Source organism: Eubalaena glacialis, chromosome 11, assembly GCF_028564815.1.
Source record: "Eubalaena glacialis isolate mEubGla1 chromosome 11, mEubGla1.1.hap2.+ XY, whole genome shotgun sequence".
NCBI classification, from domain to species: Eukaryota; Metazoa; Chordata; class Mammalia; order Artiodactyla; family Balaenidae; genus Eubalaena; species Eubalaena glacialis.
This window is the reverse complement of record NC_083726.1, coordinates 59039449-59049881: the sequence shown is the minus strand read 5'-3', so window position 1 is coordinate 59049881 and position 10433 is coordinate 59039449. Positions and strand designations below refer to the sequence as shown.

The 10433-nt window shown below is 41.5% G+C and overlaps 1 protein-coding gene and 1 long non-coding RNA gene across 2 annotated transcripts; both read right to left on the bottom strand.

The window, feature by feature from the left end:
- Positions 1-1362: 1362 nt before the first annotated feature.
- On the bottom strand, positions 1363-5308 carry LOC133101505 (zinc finger and BTB domain-containing protein 44-like). The gene is made up of 2 exons (XM_061206368.1): positions 4189-5308; positions 1363-1449 (listed from the first exon to the last, which is right to left on the bottom strand). The coding sequence occupies exons 1-2, from the start codon at positions 5204-5206 to the stop codon at positions 1373-1375; spliced, it is 1095 nt and encodes a 364-aa protein (XP_061062351.1). The 5' UTR covers positions 5207-5308; the 3' UTR covers positions 1363-1372.
- Positions 5309-7439: 2131 nt separating this feature from the next.
- LOC133101507 (uncharacterized) lies at positions 7440-10375 on the bottom strand. The gene is made up of 3 exons (XR_009702648.1): positions 10202-10375; positions 8581-8707; positions 7440-7707 (listed from the first exon to the last, which is right to left on the bottom strand). It is a non-coding gene; the product is annotated as an uncharacterized LOC133101507 (long non-coding RNA).
- Positions 10376-10433: the final 58 nt, after the last annotated feature.

Here is a 10433-nt window from a genome sequence, read left to right as displayed (position 1 = left end):
ATTTCAAGAGGTTCATGAACCCACCAAAGCACCTCTCATGGATCAGGTTAAAAACCTTTGCAGATGGTAGTGTTTCGTGGAGACAAGCATGGTACAAGTGGCTGCCTTGTTATCTCCCACCGAAGGCTGTTGCAGTACCCAGGAGAGCACTTAGCTGGGTTGCATTGAACTAATTCAGTTTCAGTGAAATGAATTTCATAGATATTGAAGCTAAAAGGCCACCATCTCAGCCTGCTCTTTTACTGATGAGCTCCTTGGAATGAGGGCACACTGTTGAGTGTGACAGTCAGTCCTCATCAGACAGCCACTGATATCTAGTGATTTGAGGATCATCCAAAGGTTTAGAGAATAATGAAGCATTGAAATCAAATTTTTGAGGTATAAACATTATTTAATAACTCATATATACACATATATGAAAAGAGCCTCAACAGCCAAAGTACTTATATGTAGAGGAATGATTGTCACTTGCTGCTCCTTTGGATCATATACATAGTGATACCACTGGCAAGAATGTATGAAGGAAGGAAAAAAATGAAAATCTAAAGATTATTTTTTTCAGCAGATTTTAATTTAATCTGGTTCCCCTAAAGAAATTTTATGTGACCTTCTTTGCACATAATAGGCCTTTAGTATACATCTGTTTATTTTAATTTTTGCCATTAAAACTAGAATTTTAATATTGGGACAGACCTTCAAAATAATTCCTTTTTAAAGTGAGGAAGCGCAGAATAGAAGGTGGAAAGAAGAGAAAGTATGAAGATACCTTTCCGGCCTTCCTTCCGTGGGCTTTTTATGTAGGAAGCTGAAGTTCCTACTCTCCTCCTTCCATTACCACAACCACTACCAGTTATTACTTATTGAGCTACTAATGTGTCAGATATCAAAAGCATCATTATTAATCCTACAACAATTCTACAAAGTAGATCTTATTATCCCCACGTATAGATGACAAAAGTGAGACCTGGTGGGACTATTATGATGTTTCCAAGTTTATAAAGCTCATTAATGCACAGCCAAGAGTCAAACCTACCATTTTTTAGTCCAGAGCCTGTGCCGTTTCCAATATGCCATGCAGCCTCTGTCAGGCTGGGAAGGAGACGACCACAGTGGGCTTGGTGAAGTACCAGTGGATGATCGGTGAAGCGGCCAAGGGAAGCAGGGGTGAAGGATGAGAGAGAAAGAGCAAAGGAAAGACAGAAGAGATGTGGCATATGCAGAGAAAGGTGGCTGGCTGAAGGGTGGGAGTTAGCAGAGTGGTTTCTTCCACCAGCCATGGTCGATTGCTTGGAGGCCCTTCCTTGACAGCCGGCCAGGCAAGTGGGCTTTGAGGAGGTGTAAGGAGAAGACATTGATGAGTTGCTTGACTCCTTCAAAAAGGAGCTGTGCCTTGTGACTGGTTCCAAAATCTTTGTCCATTGACAGATGTGTTTTTTCCTGCCTGGGATTCTGAGAATGGTAAGAACACAATGAGGGTTAAAGGCATGTACTTTCTCTTCATTCTATTCACTCAACAACCTTGAGCTTCTTGGGATTTGCAGTGTGCTTTTAGTCAAACCCAGGAAACATCTGCGGTATGCTGTCTTCTCCTTGCATGTATCTCTTGGTGACATTTAGTTTCACACCCATAGGTTTAGCATTTCCTTGTTTCTTTGTGCCAAAGTTTCCAAAAGTGGAAAATTATTTTCTTACAGGATGAAAATATGTAAATGAAACTAAGATACACGTTGCAGGGAAGATAAACAATAACACCTAGTCTCTGAGACAATGATAATGACAGGGATGGGTGGGTGTAAATTTGAGTGGTTATCCTCAGGTTATATTTCTGCTGTAGCCTGCTGCAGGGTGATAGCCAGACTGACTACAAGTTTCGGACATGCACCATGCCTTTTTCCAGGTTTTCAACCACATTGTTCCAAAGCATAGCTGCCAAAAAAAAAAAAAAAAAGGAAATCCAATAGAAAATTCACTTGGTTCCAAATCCACATAATGAAAACCATGAAAGCGAGGGGGTGCTTATAGCTCTATGGACTTCCACCTAAAATTCTTTTGGGAAAAGTATCAATTTTAGGATATAAAAATAGACATGAATGATGGTTATGGTTGTTGTTATTATTATTATTATTTTTTGCAAACACCCTGGTTGTTGTATTTTTAAATTTTTAATTCCTTAACTAATTTAAAATCATCACTGATTATTTTTATTTATATTTATTTATTTATTTTTGGCTGTGTTGGGTCTTCGTTTCTGTGTGAGGGCTTTCTCTAGTTGTGGCAAGCGGGGGCCACTCTTCATCGCGGTGCGCAGGCCTCTCACTATCGCGGCCTCTCTTGTTGCGGAGCACAGGCTCCAGATGCGCAGGCTCAGTAGTTGTGGCTCACGGGCCCAATCGCTCCACGGCATGTGGGATCTTCCCAGACCAGGGCTCGAACCCTTGTCCCCTGCATTGGCAGGCAGATTCTCAACCACTGCGCCACCAGGGAAGCCCTAATTATTTTTATTTTAAATTTTTCTTCCAGTTTTATTGAGATATAATTGACATACAGCACTGTATATGTTTAAGGTAGAATGATTTGACTTACGTATATCATGAAATGATGATCACAGTATGTTTAGTGAACATCCATCATCTTATATAGGTACAAAATTAAAGACATAGAAAAAAGAAAAAAAATTTTTTTTTGTTAGGATAACTCAGGATTTACTCTCTTAACAATTTTCATATATAACATAGAGCAGTGCTAATTGTATTTATAATGGTGTACATTACATCCCTAGTTCTTGTTTATCTTATAACTGGGAGTTTGTACCTTTTGACTGCTTTTATCCAATTCCTCCTCCCTTCTCATCCACCTCTGGTAACTACAAATCTGATCTCTTTTTCTATAAGTTTGTATGTTTGTTTGCTTTTGAGGTATAATTGACCTACAACACTATGTTATTCCCTGTTACACAACATAGTGATTTTTTTCTCTACATTTCAAAATGATCACCACAATAAGTCTAGTTATGATTTGTCACCATACAAAGATAATCCTTAGTTATTGACTATATTCCCCACACTGTACATTTCATACTCATGACTCATTTATTTTGCAACTGTAAGTTTGTACCTCTTAATCTCCCTCATCTATTTCTTTCTTCTTTCCCCCCCCTTCTCCTCGGGTAACCACCTGTTTGTTCTCTGCATCTATGACTCTGTTTCTGTTTTGTTATGTGTGTTCATTTGTTTTGTTTTTTAGATTCCGCATATAAGTGAACTCATACAGTATTTGTCTTGAAGAGGGAATTTGGCAATATCTAAGAAAACTACATATGAATTTACCCTTTGACCCAATTCTGTAGGAATTTATCCTGAAGAACCATCTCCAACAATACAAAACTACATATGCATAAGATTATATGTCGCAGTGTACTTGTAATTGCAAAATGTTGGCGCTAACCTCAATATGTATACATAGGAGACAGACTGAATATACATACTAGAGCACTATACCCATAATAGACTACCAGGCAGCTTTTATGGAGTGATTTTCAGGATTTACTGTTCAGTGAAAAAAGCAAAGAACAAAAAAGAATAAATAGTATGCTACATTTGGGGTAAGAAAAAGGGGAAATAGGGCTTCCCTGGTGGCGCAGTGGTTAAGAATCCACCTGCCAGTGCAGGGGACACAAGTTTGAGCCCTGGTCTGGGAAGATCCCACATGCCGCGGAGCAACTAAGCCCGTGCACCACAACTACTGAGCCTGTGTGCCACAGCTCCTCAAGCCCGGGTGCCTAGAGCCCTTGCTCTGCAACAAGAGAAGCCACCACAATAAGAAACCCATGCACCGCAACGAAGAGTAGCCCCCGCTCCCCGCCACTAGAGAAAGCCTGCGCACAGCAACAAAGACCCAACGCAGCCAAAAATAAATAAATAAAATAAATAAATTCAAAAAAATAAAAACCTTTAAAAAGAAATAAGGGGAAATAATATACCTGTATCTGCTCATTTTTTACAAAACGATACATTGAAATAATAAACCAGAAACTAATGAAATTTTTTTTTTTTCAGCCAAAAATAAATTTATTAAAAAAAAAGAAAGACCCAACTCAGGCAAAAAAAAGAAAATTAAATTAAATCTTTTAAAAAAAGAAAAGCTAGACTTGACTTCATAGCATCATGGAAAACACAGAAGACATTATACCTATAGAGGAAGACTGTGGACTAATCAGAAGGTCCTCTTGGACTTGTTCACTTCCTGGCACTGTCTGCTGATCACTCAGTGAACTCTGAGATGCACTGACAGGCTGGGATACTTCCTCATGGACCTCCTCATCACTTAACCTTTCTACTTTGACCCGGACATCTTCCTCGGTACCCAGAGGTAAGGTAGTTTTTGTGCTCTCACAAGTCACATAATCAGCCATTCTTCTACCTGTCTCAGATGGGCCAGGTAATTCTAAAGTCCGGGTATTTTCTGCTTGCTTAAGCTTATCAGGCTGAATCCTTCGATCAATTCCAAAAGGAAAAGTCCAGGGAAAAGCTAGAGAAGAGTCAACTGGTTGATTTCTATTTTCTGAGTAGGAAGCTGAAGAATTCAATACCTGTGGAGAACTTGTTTGTGTGCTACACTTTACAGGACTTTCAGGAGACATAACAATGTAGCTTTTGCGCTTTCTCCTCGACTCTCGGCAAACAGGAATGGTTCTTTCTACCACACTGCACTCTGAAGACACTGGAGAAATGCTTCCATCTCGAGACGTAAAATTGCAGTTAGAGTTATTTTCTTGTCCAGCATCTAGACCCTTTTCTGGTTGGCTGTTGGGTGTATTCCATAAAATGCTTGATTTCATGAACTCTGAGCAGGTGCTAGCAACACTGAACATTTGCATATAGCTGGCTGCAGCTAGAACATCAATGATACTTTCTGTGTTAATTGACAGAGTGGCTGTGTAAGCATATTCTAAAAGGGGTATAAAGCCAGTCACTGTAACATGATGCAAATCCAATACATTCTTGTTCTCATCCTCTGCTTGGCCTACAAGTTTGGTGCGAAAGAAATCACTGCAAGCTGCTAGTACCACCTTATGTGCCCGGAAGATTTTGTCCTGGACACGAATAGTGATATCACAAAAATGTCCATCATTTCGAAGCATATTTAGCTTTCCAAGCATTTCCTGGCTGTGGGAAGAAGAGCTATGAGTAAATGTTTTCACACCCATCTTTTCCTTCCTCTTCTACCGATGCTCTTCAAGGATGCAAATGAATCAGAAATGTCCTGCGGACGGCGGTGCCAGGGCCCGGAGGCCTGCTGCTCCTCCTCCTCCTCCTCCCCGCCAGGCTGAGGCGGGGAGGGGGTGGTGGCGGCGGTGGCGGCGGCAGCCCGGGGGGAGGGGGCGGAGCGCGCGGCCCGCTCCCTCTCTCCTCCCCGGGGAGGCGGAGGAGACCCTATCTCGGGCCGCCGCGCCTAGGCCCGTGGACAGCCTGCGGCAGGGGCATGGCGGCCCCGAGCAGCGGCGTGCCTGCGAGGTGGAAGAGTGCGAAGCGGCGGGAGGGGAGCGCTCCGCGGGCCTGAGGGGAGGAGCGAGGGGGCCCGGCGAGCCGCGCGCGGGCGGCCGTTGGGGGCGGTTGGCCGAGGGCAGGCGGCGGTTTGGGGAGCGCGGCGACGGCTCGCGTTTTCCCGGCGGGGCGGGGTGGGGAAGGGGAAGTGGAGTGAGGGGAGGGGAGGGGGAGGTTGGGAGGGAGCCGCCGCCGCGCGCGTGCGGGCCGGCGCCGCCGCGGTTGCCGCTCCCTAATGAAATTTACCTATAGAGGGAGGGTGGGAACAGAGTGGAAGGAATACAAGAGATAATGACACTTCTCTGGATAAGCATTTGTGTATAGTTTTGACTTTAGAACCATGATTTTTTGGGTCTCCTTCTTTAGTTTATTATAAGGGTAGCCAGACAGGTAAAATGTGGTATAATGTATCTATTATGCTGTTTAGGCTAAAGGTGACAAGGTCTACATCTTTCTTTAAGGAAGTGGGATATTTTCCAAGGTACTCACTTTTCCAAATTTAAGTAGAAATGTGTGGACCTTAGCTCCATTCTTGGCATTAATGTAATTGAGTGACACCTTGTACTTTTATGTGTCCAACTTGTCAGCCTAGGGATTGGCTACTCTTGAGTCAGAAATGTGCTTTATCAGTTGTGATGCTCTTGGCCAAAAGTAATAGAAAATCCAATTCAAATTTGTTTAAACATTTACTATCTTATATAACAATCTGGAGAAAGGGCATGTCCTCAGTGACCTCATCAAGGACCTTCGTTCCTTCCATCTTTCTGTTTTTTTTTTTTTTTGGCATCCTCAGCATGTTACCTTTTCCTCTGAAGTTGGCTTCCTTCATGATTCCAAGTTGTCTGCCACAGCTTCAGGGGTTGACAACACCAGGAAACAGGAAATGAACTGTGCCTATCATGTGTTCCTTTTAAAGAGCAACTTTCCTAGAAGGCCTCCAGCAGATTTCCCCTTGGCATCTCACTGGCAGAGTTGGCAAGGGTAATGGCAATTATCATGAATGACTTAGAATAATCAAGATTAATCCTCTTAGGCTGAGGAGGAAGTGTCGTAATGCATTTGGACACCAATATCTAACAAATAAAACAAATACCTAAAACAAATAAAATTTTCCACAAGAATGGAAGAAGGGAGAAGGGGGACTGATATCGGATATAGTGCCACATCCCCTCACCCAATGAGTGATGGTGATGGTAGGTAGCTATATGGTGCGGTAAATGGTCCTTTAGGGAAAAAAATCTGTGCAAAAAGCAAGTTCCCTTAGAAGAAGATGTGAGTTGGCAGGCAATTATCAGCATCTCTCATATATTATTATTATTATTATTATTATTATTATTTTGGCCGTACCACGCGGCATGTGGGATCTTAGCTGCCCGACCAGGGATCCAACCCGTGCCCCCTGCAGTGGAAGTGCGGAGTCTTAACTGCTGGACCACCAGGGAAGTCCTTCTCATATATTAACATTTGTTGTATCAATTAACTAGTGATGAATGTGATTATCTGATGGGAACATTATTTTTAAAATTTATTCCAAAATAACAACTTTTTGTTAACTTATATAAATATATAATCCTTGTAAAAAAAGTTAAACCATAATCTAAGAAAATAATTGCAGTTGTAAAGAGGAAGGAGGAGTATGTCTATTTTCTACAATGGAGTGATCTTCAGGTCTACTGGTAAGTTAAACAGCAAGGAGGAATTTGAAATTAAGAAAAAAAATTCTGTTAAATTACATGAATCTTTGTAAAGGACAGTAATGAAGGCTGGAGGCCTAAGTAAGGAATGATGAAACACTGATATTAGACAGTTATAACATTGTATGAAAACAGTTATAAATGCATCTGTAATACCTCTTTTTTAAAAAAAAAAAAAATTTATTTATTTATTTTTGGCTGTGTTGGGTCTTCGTTGCTGCACACGGGCTTTCTCTAGTTGCGGCCAGCGGGGGCTACTCTTCATTGTGGTGCGCGGGCTTCTCGTTGCTGTGGCTTCTCTTGTTGTGGAGCATGGACTCTAGGCGTGTGGGCTTCAGTAGTTGTGGCACGCGGGCTCAGTAGTTGTGGCTCGTGGGCTGTAGAGCGTAGGCTTAGTAGTTGTGGTGCACGGGCTTAGTTGCTCCGCGGCGTGTGGAATCTTCCCGGACCAGGGCTTGAACCCATGTCCCCTGCATTGGCAGACAGATTCTTAGCCACTGCGCCACCAGGGACGCCCTACATCATCATTTTAAATGGTTCAAAGCATCCCACTAACTGTGTATCAGGGTAGTCAGTCAGACTGCAACTCTACATTCCCTTCCTAGAAAACCTGCGGATGCTCTTACTTAAAACTAGTATGAGTGAACTTCTCTTATCTGCAACCATATTATCCAAGTCTAAGAAGTATGGGTGTAATATATTTAACCTATCTTTTTTGGTGGACAAACTGAAATGAACTCCACCCAGCTTAACATATATATGCAGTTTTGATTATTTCCTTTTGAGAACATCCTGGGAGTATAGTTGCTTAGTTAAAGTATATATTTTAAGGATTTTGATATATATTTCTAAAATGCCTGGGGAAGGGGGACATGTACCAATTTCTATCCCCACCTGCAATGCTTGTTTCACTGAACACTTGCTCAACGCGTATACTAATTTCTTTTTAATCTTTGCCAATTTAATAGGCATTTGATATGCCATTTATATTTTTAGCTAATGTGGCTGAACATACCTATTGGCCATTTTTATATATATCTTTTGACATATTTTTGTTACTCTTTTGCCGATTTTCAATAGTTTTAAAATTACTAACATTCGTACCCACATTGACATCCTCTTTCCTAGTTCTGCCTCCTATCTAAGCTAATTTATGTACCTGATCTATGGATCTCATCTCCTATTTCTTTATGGAATCATTCAATCAGTTATTCTCTTTCTTGGCAGTATCTTTAACTACCAGTTTTTTTTCTCTTATACTAACAAACATCACTAAGTCTGTTCTCCTTACTGAGAAACTCTAACATTTTTCTTTCACTTGCCATTCTCCTCTGGCTACTGACCTTTCTCTTTTCCTTTACAGCCAAACTTCTTGAAAGAATTGTCTTCACATGCTGCGTCCACTTCATCCCTGTTTCTTCAACTCACTACAGACGATTTACATTAAGGTCTTCAATGCCGTCTTTGTTGCTAAGATTTTAGTAACAGAATTATATCATATACATGTGAAAAAGCAGGACATAAAATGGTTTTCCCCAAATATACTCAACTGCAAAAAATATTTATGCAGAGAAAATAACTTATATGTAATACATGAAAATTTTAAGTTACTTCTGGATGACTGGTGAGTTTTATTTTCTTCTTTTAAAAAATATCCTCAGGGGCTTCTCTGGTGGCACAGTGGTTAAGAATCCGCCTGACAATGCAGGGGACACGGGTTCGAGCCCTGGTCCGGGAAGATCCCACATGCCACGGAGCAACTAAGCCCGTGTGCCACAACTACTGAGCCCGCGAGCCACAACTACTGAAGCCTGCGCGCCTAGAGCCCGTGCTCCACAACAAGAGAAGCCACCACAATGAGAAGCCCACTCACCGCAACGAGTAGCCCCCATTCACCACAACTAGAGAAAGCCTGTGTGCAGCAACAAAGACCCAACAAAGCCAAAAAAAAAAAAAAAAAAATATATATATATATATATATCTCCTCAGGACTTCCCTGGTGGTCCAGCGGTTAAGACTGCGCTCCCAATGCAGGGGCCCGGGTTTGATCCCTGGTCAGGGAACTAGATCCCGCATGCCGCAACTGAAGATCCCGCATGGGGCAATGAAGATCCCATGTGCTGCAACTAAGACCCCGCACAGCCAAAAAAAAAAAAAGTCCTCAATTTAATTAATTAATTAGTTTATTTATTTATTTATTTATTTCAGTGGTTACCCTTGTTTATTTCATTTTAGTTCACATTCCTTTAGACTAGTTAACAAAGGTAGTTTACGTTTATCCAACAAATATCTGTTGAGAACCAAATGAGCCAGAGCATCAATGCAATTGAGATAAATATAAAATATGCCCTGCCCACAAGGAGGTCTCCAAAGTTGGAAGAACAGATGTCACTAAATGAATCATAATTACTATGATAAATATGCAAAAGTTCATAAAGAAGAGCATATTCTATGTTGAATGGGAGGTGGACAAAAGTCCCAGGGAAGGACTGTAAAGGACATAATACCGAAATGAGGATTTGAACAAAGAAAATTAAGGCAAGGAAGAGCATTTTTACCATTTGCAAGAGGAGAAGACTTGAAAAAGCATAGTACTGCAGAAATTAATAGTTAGCTGGAACATAAATTGGGGAGTTTAGCATGGAGAGGGAGGAGGGTGGTAATTAATGTCCCTTTGTGGCCAGAATTACGCTGTGATCACTGTTACAAGTGATTAATCCCACACACTCTATTTTCTGTTCATTACATGGAAAAAAATATTCACATTGTTTATTTTCCTAACGGAATTCAAAAATTCCTTTTGGGGAAAGTAACATTTTTCTTCATCTAAAATCCTTATGCCCTTACCATATCTCAAGGGGCAGTCTACAATTTTCAATTTGTGGCCCCATAAAATGTCCTCAAACAAGAATTTACGTTGATATTAGAACACATTACAGTGTTAATTAGAAATTCTCAACTTACATTTTCTGAGAGGAGGCAGAAAAGTAAAGAAAAGACAGTCAGGAGCCGCTGGGCTACTTCATTTGGCCGAAAGGCTGAAAGAAGAAAGGGGCGTGACCCAGATCCCCAGAGCAGGCGCTCCCGCCTGGGGCACTAGATAACCTGACGGGACAACTGTCTCCTGAAAGGGCTCTTCTTCCCTCTTCGCTCATCCCAAATGGCCTCTGAGCGTCTCAGACTGTCCAACTAACGG